The 17,977-nt window shown below is 40.1% G+C and overlaps 2 protein-coding genes across 3 annotated transcripts in view; one reads left to right on the top strand and one right to left on the bottom strand.

Annotated features, from left to right (window-relative positions):
- The first annotated feature begins 558 nt into the window (after window positions 1–558).
- On the top strand, window positions 559–15,122 carry psme1 (proteasome activator subunit 1). 2 transcript variants are annotated; one of them, XM_061921897.1, is made up of 12 exons: window positions 559–675; window positions 756–806; window positions 1,031–1,063; window positions 7,317–7,379; window positions 7,455–7,565; window positions 9,273–9,321; window positions 9,493–9,590; window positions 12,241–12,309; window positions 12,398–12,465; window positions 12,527–12,581; window positions 12,657–12,743; window positions 14,931–15,122. In XM_061921897.1, the coding sequence occupies exons 1-12, from the start codon at window positions 559–561 to the stop codon at window positions 15,009–15,011; spliced, it is 882 nt and encodes a 293-aa protein (XP_061777881.1). In that variant the 3' UTR covers window positions 15,012–15,122. The 2 variants fall into 2 exon arrangements, with proteins under 2 accessions (XP_061777881.1, XP_061777882.1); XM_061921898.1 differs by having other exon boundaries at window positions 584–675; window positions 746–806.
- Window positions 13,467–17,977, bottom strand: part of LOC133569504 (fat storage-inducing transmembrane protein 1) — a 9,469-nt gene continuing 4,958 nt past the window's right edge. Inside the window, exon 2 of the mRNA XM_061921899.1 lies at window positions 13,467–15,830. Within this exon, the coding sequence (XP_061777883.1) occupies window positions 15,191–15,830 (640 nt within the window). The 3' untranslated portion in view covers window positions 13,467–15,190. The remainder of the gene's footprint in view (window positions 15,831–17,977) is intronic.

The raw sequence follows: 17,977 nt of genomic DNA, 5'->3' as shown, positions 1-17,977 counted from the left end.
TGCAACGTTGTATGCATGTTCAAATTAAACTAAACCGTTACCATAATACATTTGAAAACATGTTCACACTTTGACCCTAGTCCTCCTTCTAGATGCAGAAATAAGTGAAGTGAAGTGAATTACATTTATATAGCGCTTTTCTCGAGTGACTCAAAGCACTTTATATAGTAAAATCCATTATCTAAGTTAAATTTAAACCATGTGTGGGTGGCAGGTAAAATCAGGTGTCATTAATAAATTATATATCATCTTATCCATGGACTAGAGTAGTTTGGTTTTTGCGGGTTTATCATCTGTATTTTATGTTTTTTAATTTTTTTTATTTCTTGCTACGATTATGTCGTGTTTTATTTTATTGCTATAAATTGTTGGCATTTCATACCTTGCCCAAGAACTAGTTGAAAATGTGCTTGTATAGAAATGTGTATTAATGTGTGCAGTTATTAAATAAATAAATAAAAAATATTAAATAATAAAAAGTGACCCTAGCGGTGGTCGTTTCTCTGTATACAGTTTCCTGCCTCAGTAAGTCAATAGTACTAAACTACAAATCCCGAAATGCTCCGCGGGATAGATACTGTACGGAAGTACTTATCTGCTCAAAAACTTTCGTTTTCAGTTTTACTGCTGAGTAACTGGGGCTTTCCTTTTCGTGGCGTTGAATTACAAAGACGGGTGAGGATAATTAATCTCTCTCACAACGCTCACTTTGAACATATACGTATTAATAACAACATTGAATCAGTTTCTTTCAGTTTACAGGCGTCATGTCCGATATGGATATTTGCGTCGAGGCGAAGCAGCAGGTGAGCGATCTAAATATGTCGACTATATAGATAGTGAGGGACATTAATATGCTTTTAATATTTTTATACTTAAAAGTGATTCGACAGTTGAGCCAGGTTTCTGTTTAAAGTTGATACATAGTTACACACTAGTAATGCTGTAAGCTGAGCTGTTGAGTTGAGTAATGGGAGCCACACGATGACACAACAAATATACTAAATTACCTTGTCTTACCTATTTGCAGGTGGAGGACTTCTCCAAGAAGCTCATCAAGGAGGTAATTGACCTGTTTGAAAACATGTTTCGTCTTTTTTTTTTTTTGTATTCTAGACAAAGCGAAACTATATCCTCAAATAAATAAACAAGGCAGTGCTAGCCGATATGTCGCCAATAAGGGGCGCACTTGCTGCAAAAACTGGAGGAAACGAAGAAGAAACACATCATTGTAAATCATCATTATGAATTGTATATTTACTTGGGATGTGGGAAAAAATCGATTAGAATATGAACCGAATCGAATACGTTGTGCGATTCGGAATCGATTCTCGTCATTTAAAAAAATCATATATTTTTTTTGTTTTTAAAAAAAGTTATTTATTTATTTTTGTATCAATCCAACAAACCACTACACAGCAATACCATAACAATGCAATCCAATTCCAAAACCAAACCTGACCCAGCAACACTCAGAACTGCAATAAACAGAGCAATTGAAAGGAGACACAAACATGACACAGAACAAACCAAAAGTAGTGAAACAAAAATTAATATTATCAACAACAGTATCCATATTATTTATGATTTCAGCATAGCAGTGATTAAAAATCCCCCATTGACATTATCCTTAGACATTTATAAAAATTAAAAAAAAGAGCAATAGTGTCACAGTGGCTTACACTTCTCCCGTCCAAAGGCAAAACCTAGTAACTCACTTCTAGCTGATTTTGAGAAAACAAAGGAAAACCAATCCATCTTGATGCTGTCTTACAAAGATCTACAAAGTCATCAAACGTATGCATGTTTTCTTGAGCTTTCATTTTCTTGCCGATTGAGCCATGGATTGAATCTGCTCTCATGAACGTGTGCCCTTTCTCCAGATATTTTATCACAATCTCGGGTGGGCCCCATTCTGCGTTTACACATTGGGGAAGAGCCGTGTACAGCGTCCAGTTTTTATTTTGACCTCCACAGTTATCTGCCCAAAAGAGTATGCAAGGGGAAGAATCAAGAACAATACATTTAATGAAGGTGCTTGCAACGTCCTGGGCCAATCTTCCAAATATCCCCTCGTGCCATAATATTACATAATCGGGTTGACCGTCGGCCCCCATTCATGCAAATGTCTCATCAAAGACAATAAGCCGACTGACAAAGGAGCTCCAATTGGTCCCTTGAGATACTAGGTTTTTCTGTTGTATCTTCGCGTTTATGTGGTAGTTGCTAGGTCCTGCCATGCGCGTAACAGCTTACTTACGGAACAAATTACAATATCGCATACACTAATGTAAAACATATCACCCAGTAACTCCAAAATTATTATCAGCTCAGTTTTGACTAAAACTGAGTTACTGGGTTTTGGTTTTGGACGGGAGACTTGCATCGCATCTCATAAGTTTAACAACACACTGAGTCCAATGTTTTCACCAAGATAAAATAAGTCATATTTTTGGTTCGTTTAATAGTTAAAACTATTTTGCATTATTGCAATCAAATAAATCAAATAAAGTACTATCTAATCTAATCTATTTAATCTAATCTAATCTAATCAACTGATACAACATTGTCCTTCACAATTATAAAAGTTTTTTTTTTTTTTAAATCTACTACTCTGCTAAGATATCAGCAGACTGGGGTAGGTCCTGCTGAAATCCTATGTATTGAATGAATACAGAATCGTTTTGACTCGGAAAAATATTGTTTTTGAATCGAGAATCGCGTTGAATCGAAAAAATCGATATATAATTGAATCGCGACCCCAAGAATCGATATTGAATCGAATCGTGGGACACCCAAAGATTCGCAGCCCTAATATTTACTATAACCTACTTACACTTAAACCACAACATTGCCAGAAAATGGCCAAATCGTGTATTTAAAATAATCCTAATTTATTTTAAATCCAGGGTGTATCCCGCCTTCCGCCCGAATGCAGCTGAGATAGGCTCCAGCACCCCCCGCGGCCCCAAAAGGGACAAGCGGTAAAAAAATGGATGGACTGATAATTTATTTATTTTATTTCTTTGTACTAAAGTGTATTAGCTTGTGCTAGCGGAGATTTATATCCTTTATAATGGGGTTCGTGTTTATTTAAAATTGTTAAATTGTTGAATAAGTAGATTTCAACTGAAAAAACAAATGACTACAAAATCACCCAAAAATGTTTACATTACAATATTATTTTTATATCAATTTAAAAAATTTTAAAGTTCAGTTGCCAGAATTTTGGTCTAAAATTTACAGTGTTTTTTACACTGAATTACTGTCAATTGAAAAACGTTGCAATTGTTTTATTTACGGTAAAACTCTGGCGACCAAGCCACATGTTTTTAATATAGGTATATTTTAGTTATAGTAAAACAACCCCAAAATAAAAATTTTTTTTTACAATACTTTATTTTTATCAATCCATCCATCCATCCATCTTCTTCCACTTATCTGAGGTCATTTCACGGGGGCAGCAGCCTAAGCAGAGAAGCCTAGACATCCCTCTCCCCAGCTTCTTCGTCCTGCTCCTCCCGTGGGATCCCGTTGCGTTCCCAGGCCAACTGGGAGACATAGTCCCCCCAACGTGTCCGGGGTCTTCCCCGTGGCCTCCTACCGGTTGAACTTGCCCTAAAACACCTCCCCAGGAAGGCGTTCCTGGCTCCTCTCGATGTGGAGGAGCAGCTGCTTTACTCTGAGCTCCTCTTATCTCTGCTCTAGGGGAGAGTCGCACCACCTGACGGAGGAAACTAATTTCGGCCACTTGTACCTGTGATCTTGTCCTTTTGGTTACGACTCAAATAGATGTCAGAAGTAGATAAACCGGTAAATTGAGAGCTTTGCTTTCCGGCTAAGCTCCTCCTATAACCACGAAGAATCAATGCAGGGTCTGCATCACTGCAGACACTGCACCGAGCTGCCTGTCAATCTCACAATCCACTTATCCCTCACTCGTGAACAAGACTCCAAGGTACTTGAACTCCTCCTCCTGGGGCAAGATCTCCTCTCCAACCCGGAGATGGCACTATGCCCATTTCCGGGCGAGAATTATGGACTTAGACTTGCAGGTGCTGATTCTTATCCCAGTCGCTTCACACTTGGCTGAAAGCCGATCCAGTGAGAGCTGAAGATCCTGGCCAGATGAAGCATAAAGCAGAGTCCTAATCGTCCAGCCACCAAACCAGATCCCCTCGACGCCCTGACTGTGCCTAGAAATTCTGTCCATAAAAGTATTCAACAGAACCAGTGACAAAGGGCAGCCATGGCGATGTCCAACCCCTTACTGCAAAAGGGTTTGATTTACTGCAGGCAAGGTGGACCAAGCTATGGAACGGTTCGTACAGGGAACAAAGTGCCACATATTAAGCACTCCTCACAGGACTTCCAGAGGGAAACGGCCTTTTCCAAGTCCACAAAACACATGTACACTGGTTGGGCAAACTCCCATGCAACCTTGAGGAGTCTACCGAGAGTGTAGAGCTGGTCCACAGTTTCATGACCAGGACAAAAACCACTCTGCTTGTCCTAAATCTAAGGTTCGACTATCCAGCGTAGCCTCCTCTCCAGTACACCTGAATTGATCTTACCGGGAAGCCTGAGATGTGTGTTCCCACAATAGTTGGAAAACACCCTCCGGTTCCTCTTCTTAAAGAGGGGAACCACCACGGAGATACCACCCACGATGTCACGCAATGCTGCAGAGTCTGGTCATCCAAGACAGTTCCACAGCATCCAGAGCCTTAAGGAAGTGCGGGCGGATCTCATCCACCCCCGGAACCCTGCCACAGAAGAGCTTTTTAACTACCTAAGCAACTTCAGCGCGAGAAATTGGAGAGTCGACCACAGATTTCCCAGGCACTGCTTCCTCATAGGAAGACTTGTAGGTTTTTTTGGAGGTTTTTGAAGTATTCCCTCCACCGATCCACAACAAACTGAGTACCTGGGCGGGCGAATAGTGGTCCAGAATTATTTTCAAACCGCCTGGAAGTCTTTTTCCATGGCTTCTCCCAGGAGAGAAATTATTACTTTTTTCCATCCATCCATCTTCTTCCGCTTATCCGAGGTTGGGCCGTGGGGGCAGCAGCCTAAACAGGGAAGCCCAGACTTCCCTCTCCCCAGCCATTTTGTCCAGCCCCATCGGGGGACCCCGAGGTGTTCCCAAGCCAGCTGGGAGACATAGTCTTCCCAACGTGTCCTCAGTCTTCCCCGTGGCCTCCTACCGGTTGGACGTGCCCGAAACACCTCCTTAGGGAGTCGTTCTTGTGGCATCCTGACCAGGTGCCCGAACCACCTCATCTGGCTCCTCTCAATGTGGAGTAGCAGGGGCTTTACTTTGAGCTTCTCCCGGATGACAGAGCTTCTTAACTTATCTTTAAGGGAGAGTCCCGCCACCCAGGAAAGGCAGCTCATTTCGGGCCGCTTGTACCCGTGATATTGTCCTTTCAGTCATAACCCAAAGCTCATGACCATAGGTGAGGATGGCAACGTAGATCGACTGGTAAATTGAGAGCTTTGCCTTCCGGCTCAGCTCCTTCTTCACCACAACGGATCGATACAGTGTCCGCATGACTGAAGACGCTACACCTATCCGCCTGTCGATTTCACAATCCACTCTTCCCTCACTCGTGAACAAGACTTTGAGGTACTTGAACTCGGGGAAAGATCTCCTCCGCAAACCGGAGATGGCACTCCACTCGTTTCCGGGCGAGAACCATGGACTAGGACTTGCAGGTGCTGATTCCCATCCTAGTCGCTTCACACTCAGCTGCGAACCGATCCAGTGAGAGTTGAAGATCCTGGTTAGATAAGCCATCAGGACCACATATTCTGCAAAAAGCAGAGACCTAATCCTGCAGCCACCAAACCAGATCACCTCAACGCCCTGATTGCGCCTAGAAATTCTGTCCATAAAAGTTACGAACAGAATCGGTGCTTACTTTTTTATTAATTTAAATTTTAAAAAGTTCAGTCGCCATAATTTGACCGTAAAATGTATAGTATTTTTTTACACTGAATTACTGTAAAGTGAGAAACGTTACTAGTGTTATTTTCACAGTAAAATTCTGGTGAATAAGCTGCCAGTTTTCAATATCGTTTTGAAATGCTGCTTAACGTTTATTCAAAATTGTTAAAACAAATAGTTAAATAGATGTATTTTAGCTGGCAAAACAAGTATGAACTAAAAAAAAATACTAATAATTTTGTTACATGACATCGTCAAAGCTGCGATGAGGTAGCAACATGTCCAGGGTGTACCCCACCTTCCGCCAGAATGCAGCTGAAATAGGCGCCAGCGACCCCAAAAAGGGACAAGCGGTACAAAGTGGATGGATGGATGGATGGATGGACAGTGCCAAAGGGCAGCACGGTGTTCCAGGGGTTAGTGCATGTGCTTCACAATACGAAGGTCCCGAGTAGTCCTGTGTTCAATCTTTCTGTGTGGAGTTTGCATTTTCCCCCGTGACTGCGTGGGTTCCCTCCGGGTACTCCGGCTTCCTCCCACTTCCAAAGACATGCACCTGGGGATAGGTTGATTGGCAACACTAAATGGTCCCTAGTGTGTGAATGTGAGTGTGAATGTTGTCTGTCTATCTGTGTGGGCCCTGTGATGAGGTGGTGATATGTCCAGGGTGTACCCCGCCTTCCGCCCGAATGTAGCTGAGATAGGCTCCAGCACCCCCCTGTGACCCCAAACGGGACAAGTGGTATAACATGGATGGATGGATGGATGGACATTGCCAAATATTAAATTAATCATCACTAATCATTTTAGAAAGTTCACTCATCAGAATTTCCACGTTCAATTAACTGTGTATATCCATCCATCCATCCATTTCCTACCGCTTATTCCCTTTGGGGTCAGGGGGGGTCGCTGACGCCTATCTCAGCTACAATCGGGCGGAAGGCGGGTTACACCCTGGACAAGTCGCCACCTTATCGCAGTAATTGTGTATATTACACCTAATTCCTGTAAATTGAAAAACGCTACAACTGTTAGTTTTACGGTAAAGTTGGTAAAAAAAACAAACGGTAAAAAAAACTGGTCACAATGCTGCCAGTTTTTATATTTTAACAAAATCTACAGTTGTTTTTACAGTGCCTGACTGAAAATTGAAAAACGTTACCGCTTTTATTTTTACAGTAAAACGTTGGCGACTGAGCACTTAAAAATGTAAAAACATTGCTTTAAATGTCATAAAACCCAGAACAAAACAGTGTCATAAAATATTATTTGCTTTATGAGGATGATTTTGAGTAGTATTGTAAAAGAATATGTCGTCAGTGTTTTTGATTTGAATAATATTTTTCTGATTCCCGGGGGGGAAAAGGCAGAAGGACTGGTCTCAAAATTTTTCCCCCAGAAGATTGAAGAGCTGCAGGTGCTACTGAAGGTTAGTGTTTAAAATGGTTGAATGTGATATCAAAAAACTAAAACAGGGCATATTGCAAATTAATTTTGCCTTCAGACTTATTTCAGTTGCAAAGACCTGACATCCCTGAAGGCGCCGCTGGACATCCCAATACCGGATCCTGTCAAGGAGGAGGCCAAACGCAAGAAGAAGGAAGAGAAGGAGGAGGTATGGAAATGTTTGGGCATTGGCAACATCCAGTTGTTTAGAGCCTCAACCACAAGGGGGCACTACATGATCATGGCCTAGGCTTTTGCAAAGATTTGAAGATTTTTTTTTTCATTTAGTTATAAAAGACAACCTCCTCAAAAGTGAAGATAAAATCAATTCTGCTGTCAAAGTTAAATAACAAGTTTGTTCAATCAATCAAATTAGGGAACGTGTCACACAACACACACACACTTGCAAAAATACAAAAGGGTGAGTTATTTCACTGTTCACTCAACACAGATATCATCAAAGCTAACATTTATGCATTCAAACACAGCACCAACATTTGGGATTGAGGATCAGGTAAGAAAGGTACAAATATAATACATCTCTTTATGGCAGCATTGTACAATGTTATGTTTATAAGTTTTGCACCTTTTAGCACATAATTGTAGTGCGTTCAAATAACCATGATTAAAGTTCAAAACAGATGAAAGACTAATTTTTCAAGACTAATGAGGCTTAACCCTCAGTATATGTAATAATAATGATGTATATTTATAACATTCACTATTGCTAGTCTTACATAAATCGGCTAATTGCTACCTTGCACTATGAAGTAAAGGAAAACTTGACATAAATCATATAATGACAGGTTGCATGAATATTGAAACTCACACTCCAGCTACTTTAATATTATATATTTATATAAACTTAAAAAATAAATAAAGCAACACCAAATAATATGAGGGGGTTTAAGGATACTTTAGGGAGCATCTAGACCACGGGTCAGGAACCTTTTTGGCTGAGAGAGCCATGAAAGCCAAATATTTTAAAATGTATTTCTGTGAGAGCCATATCATATTTTTTAACACTGAATACAACTAAATGCGTGCATTTTTTAAGTAAGACCAAAATTTTTACAGTATATTAAGTCTCTAATTGTTTTTAATAACATTGTTATTTCTTGAACAGGTGCGGTAGAAAACAGATGGATGGATTAAAATGCATGAGGATGTTTTAAATTTTGAACGTTATTAACATTGTGATTACCAGCGGAATTATTCATTACTTATCGTGTTAAGCAATCTCAGCTAAAATGTATCTGAGAGCCAGATGCAGTCATCAAAAGAGCCACATCTGGCTCTAGAGCCATAGGTTCCCTACCCCTGATCTAGACCCTCGTAAAAAAGGTTTATAATGCCACTAGTTGGAACACTTGATGAAAACATAAATGATGAACATTAAGCATAAACATAAGTGATAAAAAAATTGTAGGCTTTCTGATCATAGGAGTGCACCATCGACTGTATTACGTTGGGAAGTAAAATGCCGGATACAATGCTTAATGGATGGTGGTGTTTACATGCAAGACAAACCGGTTTACTTTCACTTCATCTAGCTACGGTAACTATTAAAAAGGTCCAAAACCTTATTTTTTTCCATAAAAAAATCTTGAAAACATTACAAGTTGCATCCAAAAACATAGGTAAGGCTTTTACATGTGTTTTTAAAAAGCTAGTTTCAACAGAATTAGGTCATTAATGTGTTTTTATGTTGTGTATGTGGGGCGGCGACGTTGGGTATTGGGCAGGAGTCTGATAACAAAAACCTAAAATATTATTAAAGACCAAAACGGGGCCACGGCTAACTCTTGTTTAGTGGCTATCAATAAAGGGGCCGCCGGGAGAATCAGAGCTGCAAACACTTTGCCTTTCGTTACAGAAGGAGGGCAAGAAAGACGAGAAGAAGAAGGAGGAGGAGGAAGATTCAGGTGAATAATGTCATGCTGGACTGATGTGACTGCATGATTCCAGTAATTAAGTGACAAACTGGTTATTGCTATTATTAGTAACAATAGAAATAAAGTATTGTAGTGTAAACAAGCTCTTACTTGTAATTGGTAATAGGTTATTCAATATAATATATAATTTTCATGCACCAGGCCCTCCTTGTGGTCCTATCTGCTGCAACGAGCGAGTGGAAACGCTTCTGCGGGAGGTCAAGCCTCAGATTCAGACACTAAAGGAGAAGCTCAACACGGTTGGTTTTAATGTTTAGTAGTGTGTGTGTGTTTATGTGTGTGTGTGTCTGTGTGTGTGTGTGTGTGTGTGTGTGGGTGTGTGTGTGTGTCTGTGTGTGTGTGTGTGTGTGTGTGTGTGTGTGTGTGTGTGTGACCTGGATGGATGAAAAAAAAACAAGGACTTCCACTCCATCAATAACGTGCATTATTTTGAAAGTACACAAGAAGAGCCATCATTACAATAGAACTTCTTAAGCCAAACACCCTCGAAAGATGTTCACTTTGCTAGAACTCAACTTCGGGTGGAGAGTGAGGATAACCATAGAACAGGAAATTTAATAGTAGAGTGATAACCATAGTACAGGAAGTTGAATATGGATGATAAAAATACAACAGGAAATTGACATAGATTGATGATACCCATAAAACAGGAAGGTGACAAAGAGTGATGATAAGTAATATTACACATAGAACAGGAAGTTAAAGCGTGATGATTACCATTGAACAGGAAGTTGAAGAGTGATGGTAACCATTAAACAGGAAGTTAATAAAGAGTGATGAAAACCATAGAACAGGAAGATGAAAAAGAGTGATAACCATAGAACAGGAAGTTAAAGAAGAGTGTTGATAACCAAAGAACGGAAAGTTTAAAAAGAGTGATAACCATAGAACAGGAAGTTGAATATGGCTGATAAACATACAACGGGAAGTTGACAAAGAGTGATGATAAGCATAGAACAGGAAGTTGATGATAAGTGATAATAAACAGAACAGGAAGTTAAGGAAGAGTGATGATAACCAAAGATTGGAAAGTTTAAAAAGATTGAGAACCATAGTACAGGAAATTGAATAGAAGAATGACAACCATAGTACAGGAAGTTGAATGTGGATGATAAACATACAACAGGAAGTTGAAATAGATTGATGATACCCATAAAACAGGAAGTTGATGATAAGTGATAATAAACATAGAACAGGAAGTTAAAGCGTGATTACCATTGAACAGGAAGTTGAAGAGTGATGAAAACCATAGACCAGGAAGATGAAAAAGAGTGATAACCATAGAACAGGAAGTTAAAGAAAAGTGATGATTACCAAAGAACGGAACGTTTAAAAAGAGTGAGAACCATAGAACAGGAAATTGAATAGAAGAGTGATAACCATAGTACAGGAAGTTGAATACGGATGATAAAAATACAACAATAAGTGGGCATAGATTGATGATACCCATAAAACAGGAAAGTTGACAAAGAGTGATGATAAGCATGGAACAGGAAGTTGTTAAGCGATAATAATCATAGAACAGGAAGTTAAAGTGTGATGATTACCATTGAACAGGAAGTTGAAGAGTGATGAAAACCATAGAACAGGAAGATGAAAAAGAGTGATAACCATAGAACAGGAAGTTAAAGAAGAGTGATGATAACCAAAGAACGGAAAGTTTAAAAAGAGTGAGAACCATTGAACAGGAAATTGAATAGAAGCGTTATAACCATAGTACAGGAAGTTGAATATGGATGATAAAAATACAACAGGAAGTTGACGTAGATTGATGATACTCATAAAACAGGAAGTTGACAAAGAGTGATTATAAGCATAGAACAAGACTTGATAAGTGATTAAAAAAAAAACATTGAACAGGAAGTTGAAGAGTGATGGTAACCATTGAACAGGAAGTTAATGAAGAGTGATGAAAACCATAGAACGGGAAGATTAAAAAAAGTGATAGCCATAGAACAGGAAGTTAAAGAAGAGTGATGATAACCAAAGAACGGAAAGTTTAAAAAGAGTGAGAACCATAGAACAGGAAGTTGAAAGAGTGTTGTTCTAACCAGGGGCGCCGCTAGGGATTTTGGGCCCCATGAAATAATCTTTACAGGGCCCCCAACACAGCAGCAATATTTTTTGATGCTATTTTACATACAATTATGCATTTTAATGGTATTTTTGACTATCATTACCATATTATTGAAAGAAGAACAGCATCACAGCATCACAATTTCATCATTAGAGGCCTCTCTGGGCCCCCCTCCATCATTGGCCCCTAGAATCCGTCTCCTTTACCCCCCATTTTCGGCGCCTCTGATTCTAACCATAGAACAGGAAAAGTGTGATGCCAACCATAGGGTAAATTGAAGATGAGTGATGATACCTAAAACACAGCAAGTTGAAGAAGCGTGATAACCATAGAACAGGAAGTTGAATAGAAGAGTGATGATAATCATACAACAGGAAGTTAATGAAGAGTGTTAATAACTATAGAACAGGAAGTTGGAGATTAGTGTTGATACCTATAGAACAGGAACTTGAAGAAAAGTGATGATAATCATAGAACAGGAATTTAATGAAGAGTGATGATAACCATAGAACAGGATGTTGAAGACAAGTGATAACCATAGAACAGGAAGTCGGATAGAAGAGTATTGATAGCAATAGAAGAGGAAGTTAATGAAGAGTGATAAGCATAAAGCAGATTTACTTTACGTTTGATTATACAGTGGTTACTTTAGGCCTGGAGTAGTTAAAATGCATTAAATATGGCCTGTACTGTACTGTCATTAATTTCCTTTGGGGAAAAAACATTTGAAATGATTTTGGAATTGAAAGTGTGGTTCCGACAATAAATTATACTTAATATGCTCTAAATGGAATAATGAATGCTTCTTGCAGGTTACCATGTGGCTACAACTCCAAATACCCACAATTGAAGATGGTAACAACTTCGGAGTAGCAGTGCAAGTGAGTCACATTCTTTATTTTTTTTCTTCCAATGACATTTTCTAAACATTATTTTTCATTTTAAACATGATTTTACATTTATCAATAGGAAAAAGTGTTTGAGATATTGACAAGTGCACGCACTAAAATCGAGGGATTCCAGACTCAGATCTCAAAGTAAGAGCCCCTCTAAAGCAGAATATTGTGCTTCCTGCTTATTGCATGTTGTGTTTGTCAGATACTACAGCGAGAGAGGTGACGCAGTAGCCAAAGCATCAAAGACCGCCCACGTGGTCAGTAGATTGTACTGTATTCACCCACTTATTACATTCTCCATATTCTCTAACACTGCTGTCTGCATCTTGCAGGGAGACTTCAGGGAGCTGGTTCACCAGCTGGACGAGACTCAGTACTTTGAGCTGCGCCTCATGGTGCTGGACATGTGTGCCACATATGTAAGTGTTCCTGCTGCCTTCTATTAGCGAGCGCTTTCATGCACACATGCCAGTAAATCTGTAGATACGGTTTTAGAACTAGGGAGTGGAACACACCGAGCGCTGTTACCTTATTTAGCAACGTGAAAGAAGTGCAAACTGCAACCACAATGACCAATAGAAAGTTCAATGACAAAGACGTTATTGCAGGAAAGAGCATCCGATGCTTCTTTTTGACACATTTCCATTGGAAATATTTAACATTCAACAGGATATAAATCATACCCCAACATTCCAAGTGTGGATAGAAGTGAATCACTTTAGAGTAAAACTAAAATAAAGCAAAGCTACTCACCCTTTGAAGACAGGAACAGGATGTAGTTTCAGAGCAATACTGTAACTTGCTGGTGGTATTAAGTACATCCATCCATTTTCTACCGCTTGTCCCTAGTTATTGCTGACATTAAAGTGTAATTTGTGTATGTAATAAATATTTAATCGGCTGCATACCTTTTATTGTAATTAGCCTCTTGCAGTAAAGACAAATGAACAGTTCTAGGGTTATACTCACTTTTTTCCTCACTCTCTGGTGGCATCAAAAAAAGCTCAGACTAAAATATTTGTGTTTCCATGGAAGGCTGTGCTATGCCCTCACATGTTAGCTCACCAAATGTAGAAGACAGTTATCAATTATTTGTTATTTATCGATTAGTTTGAGATAAAATATGTTATAGCCTCAGTGCGTATTTTGGGGATAACAGTTTAAATAATTTATTTTTCAATGAAATGCACATCAATGTTTAACTTGCTCTTTTACATGTGTGTATAAAAACACTTTTATGAAAATCCTCGCTGTTCTCCACCACACATAACGGCACCCACACACCAGAAACTATGTCCGCACATTTAAACTTTAAACCGCACCCTTTATGTTCCGGATTTTATACATTTTTATTACTTACAGTAAACAATTCATCAAAGGAACAGATTATAAATTGAAGCTCTTTTGTAATCAATTCGATGGATTAATCGTTGCAGCTCTAATAAAGCTACTCATAAATTTAAACAAGCAATAGTTTGGCGCCACCCAAAGAGCCTCTCTGCTACACGAGCGCTCTGCTGTTTTTAGTGGTCGACTACGAAGAAGGCTTGCCAAAGAGCTTCTATATGGCAGGAGAGCTTTGCTGTTTAAGGACCTACTGCAAAACTGTTAGCCAAAGATCCTCATTATAGAGCAGTGGTTCATCCATCCATTTCCTACCGCTTGTCCCTCTTGGAGTCGCGGGTGGTGGCTGAAGCCTATCCCAGCTTCTCAGACTTTTTTTACCAAATACCACTTCAGAAAACACTTGGCTCTCCAAGTACCACAATAATGACCAACATTAAAATACAATAGCATAGTTGGCCTAAGGACCGACTGCAAAAATGTAAGCCAAATATTCTATGTATTATAGAGGATCTTTGACTAATATTGTAGCAGTTGACATGATTGGCGAGCTATGCTGTATTACAAAATAGCTATAGTCAAAGATCTTAATAAAATAAGAGCTTTGCTGTATTTGAGGACCTACTACAAAAAAGGTTAGCCAAAGGTCTTCTACATTAAAGACTATTTGAGGATCCTCTGTATTATAAAGGATCTTTGACTAGGATTTTTACCATCTATATACGGTAAAAGAGCTATGCTTTATTGCAAAATAGCTACAGTCAAAGATTCACTATAATGTCAAGAGAGCTTTGTTGTTTTAAAAGGACCTACTGCAAAAATGTTAGACAAAGATGCTCTGTATTATAGACTATAGTTGTGATTCTCAAACTGTGGTACACGTACCAATCGTGGTACCAAATAATCACCTAAATATTCAAACATAGTTACTGTTCAAACTGTGTGTAAAGTCACAGTGGGCAAAAATATTAGATATATTTGTTAAATAAAACCTTTGCGCTGTTTTAATGAATAATTGGGCCTACTACGCTACTGTATTATAATGTTGGTCTTTATGGTGGTACTTGCAGAGCCAAGTTTTTTTCTGAGGTGGTCCTCGGAGAAACAAGTTAAACAACTAGACTAGAAAATCTCCTGTATTATGGAGGATCTTTGACTAACATTGTGCTGGCTATATTATAGTAGAGCTGCAAATAGCTAGTCAAAGATGTTTACCCTTTCTGCCTTCATCTCTCTCTCTAAAGCTTGCGTTCCTCTCGTAGGCAGTGCTCTATGACATCATCATCAAGAACTACGCCAAGATTAAGAGGCCCAGAGGGGACTGCAAGGCTCTTATCTACTAAGACAACCCGCCATGTCAGGGCAATGAAGTACAAAACTGGGCCACACTTCCATTGAGCGCCTCTGCTTTTTTTTGTTTGTCATTACAAAATAAAACACAAAGATTTCTTGAAGTCTGTGGTCAGTCAAAAACAATTGTAGCATGCCTGCTGGGATACATTGTTACATGTCTACCAGACTTTTATTCTACTTTTGTTGTTAAAAGTTGGTCCCCTGGCAGACCCGGACAGTGCCAACTTGGTTTGAGGCGGAACCATCCCTGATAGAGGCCTCTCCATCCCAGATAGCCCAGAGCTCCTCCCAGCTGCTGTGCTGGGAACTTCGGGAAGTGTGCCAACACACACAGGAGCAGGAACACCCAGACGGCGAGAAGAAGCACACACAGGAGGAAGACGAACCTCAGCGGGGCTCCGTCGGGAGACTTTTGGTGGAGGTGGCGTCCAAAGACGGACAGCTCCTCCACGAGCAAGAGGCAGCACAAGCAGAGGATGAGCACGTCCTGGGAGACTTCATAGCCCCGCCATTGCATTCTGCTGCTCAGGCACGACGCTTTGGTCTGGTCTTCGTGGAGGAGTAGCAGAGGCTGTGCAGAAGAAGCAGCGCTCTCCTGGCCATGGAGGACGGGCTCGTAGCAGGTCCCAGACGCGTCCTCCAGCAGGGTGAGGAGGCGCTGGCAGCCCCACCAAATCAGGCCCGAGAGGCCCAGTCGGGAGAGATGGCGAAGGCAGAGGGAGGCTGGGTGACGGGCTGATAGGGAGAGGAGAATGATGAAGGAACTTGTCAGGGTGAACGTCCAACCCCAAGTTGAATGAAGAAACTTCCTGTAGGGCAGACAGTATTATGTGTAGAATGGATGGATACAATACATCATCATGCAGTGATAATGATGCAACGTTCTATATTATGAAACAGTTTTTTGTACCGCGAAATATGTGGAAAGAAAAAAAGCCCATCCATCCATTTTCTATCGCTTAGTCTCTTTGGGGTCGCTGGCGCCTATCTCAGCTACAATTGGGCGGAAGGCGGTGTACACCCTGGACAAGTTGCCACCTCATTACAGGGCCAACACAGATAGACAGACAACATTCACACACACATTCGCACACTAAGGCAAATTTAGTGTTGCCAATCAACCTATCCCCAGGTGCATGTCTTTGGAGGTGAGAGGAAGCCAGAGTACCCGGAGGGAACCCACGCAGTCACGGGGAGAACATGCAAACTCAACACAGAAAGATCCCGAGCCCGGGATTGAACCCAGGACTACTCAGGACCTTCGTATTGTGAGGCAGACGCACTAACCCCTGTCCCACCGTGAACGCCGAAAGAAAAAAAGCGATTAGTGTAATGACTTTTTAATCAAACCCTTTTTGACCGTCATACGCCGCCATACATGCAGAAGTGACTATCACCGCAAGCTAACCAGCGACACAATTTGAAACAAATATGCTTGCTGACATTGTGTTGAAATTAGTCAAAAGTACAATTAGACTGGTGTCAGAAGATTATCACTAAGTGCAAATTCAAAAGCATTACTGAAAAAAAATATTGACGTAACAACACGGCAGTTGTTGTGATGAATTCTCGGACTTGTAGTGTAGGAGTCCGAACGGAAACACATTTTCGGTCCAGATACCAGCACATAAGATAGGCTAGACCAGGGGTCTCAAACACAAGGCCAGCAGGCCATTTGCGGCCCGCACCTTGATATGACAATTTAAAGTTAGTGTGGCCCACAGGTTTTATATAAATGGCGTTTGGCAGCATCATACTTGCCAACAGTCCCAATTTTCCCTGGAGACTCCCAAATTTCAGGGCAACCATTCTCCCGAAATTCTGTCGATCTTCACCCAATCAACAATGTTCATGGGGTGCCATAATGGCGCTGCCTTTAACGCCCTCTACAACCTGTACAAACAACGTGCCTGCCTAGTCGTATGTTATATCTGGCTCAAATACACACACCCGCAAGTGACTGCAAGGCATACTTGGTCAACAGCCACACGGGTCACACTGAGGGTGGCCGTATAAACAACTTTAACACTGTTACAAATATGCGCCACACTGTGAAGCCACACCAAACAAGAATGACAAACACATTTTGGGAGAACATCTGCACCTAAACACAACAGAAAAAATAACTTATCTCTGTACAGTCTAGGTCCCTAGGATACATAGATATCTAATGTAATAATAAATTGTAGGATACATTCATGTATATATAACCTAATCATATTGTTTTTTCAACTTAAAAATAGCTGACCATTTTTTCCCCCTTCTCTGGGAATATATTCCCAGTTTTGATCTCGGACGTCTGGATATGGGAATATTATATTACTGTTAAGCAAACTATGAATAATAAAACACGCCAAAACATGTGTCCTTCATCATAGCTACACGTATGACAAAAAAGCGCGTGAAAATCAGTGGTATTCAGTGAGGTTAAAATGAATTAAATGCCCTGACAGTTCATTGCTCAAGCCAAATAAATTGCACTGAGTGGAGCGGATCACCACTCCAAGATGGCGGCCCAGCGTCTCGTCAGCGCCAGTAGGCAGTAGCCCTCGATGCTGCATAGTGCATAACCCTTATAAGAATGTCTATGGGATAGATGTGATTGCAATGCAAATTCAAAAGGTACACAAAAATAAGTTTAAATCACAAACAATGAGCATTAAAAAAATAAGAAATACATGTTGCGCACGCAGAATTGCACCATGCACTGACAAACATCAAAGCAAAAACCAAATTGTACCTCGGAACACATCGAAGGCTTTACACTATAGCAGATATGACATTAGGCATATTTATAAAATACGAAATTAAAAATGGTTATTGAAATTATTTTGTTGCAAGAATCATTTTTTATTCACAAAAGTAAATTATTAAGTCAAGCCTAATTTTCCTCACTGGATTAATCATTTTAAATTATTAGTTAAAACAAACATTTCACATGATAGGAAAGTGGTTA

This window comes from Nerophis ophidion, linkage group LG15 (genome assembly GCF_033978795.1).
Source record: "Nerophis ophidion isolate RoL-2023_Sa linkage group LG15, RoL_Noph_v1.0, whole genome shotgun sequence".
In the NCBI taxonomy this organism is placed as follows: Eukaryota; Metazoa; Chordata; class Actinopteri; order Syngnathiformes; family Syngnathidae; genus Nerophis; species Nerophis ophidion.
The sequence above is the reverse complement of the archived record's forward strand: the minus strand, read 5'-3'. Positions and strand labels throughout refer to the sequence as shown.

Excerpts from the sequence above, each read along its gene's own strand:
- psme1 (XM_061921897.1), top strand. The coding sequence starts at position 559 with ATGCTCCGCGGGATAGATACTGTACGGAAGTACTTATCTGCTCAAAAA. Across the intron at positions 12,310-12,397 it reads ACTTCGGAGTAGCAGTGCAA|GAAAAAGTGTTTGAGATATT; the intron begins GTGAGTCACATT and ends ATTTATCAATAG. Across the intron at positions 12,582-12,656 it reads CATCAAAGACCGCCCACGTG|GGAGACTTCAGGGAGCTGGT; the intron begins GTCAGTAGATTG and ends TGCATCTTGCAG.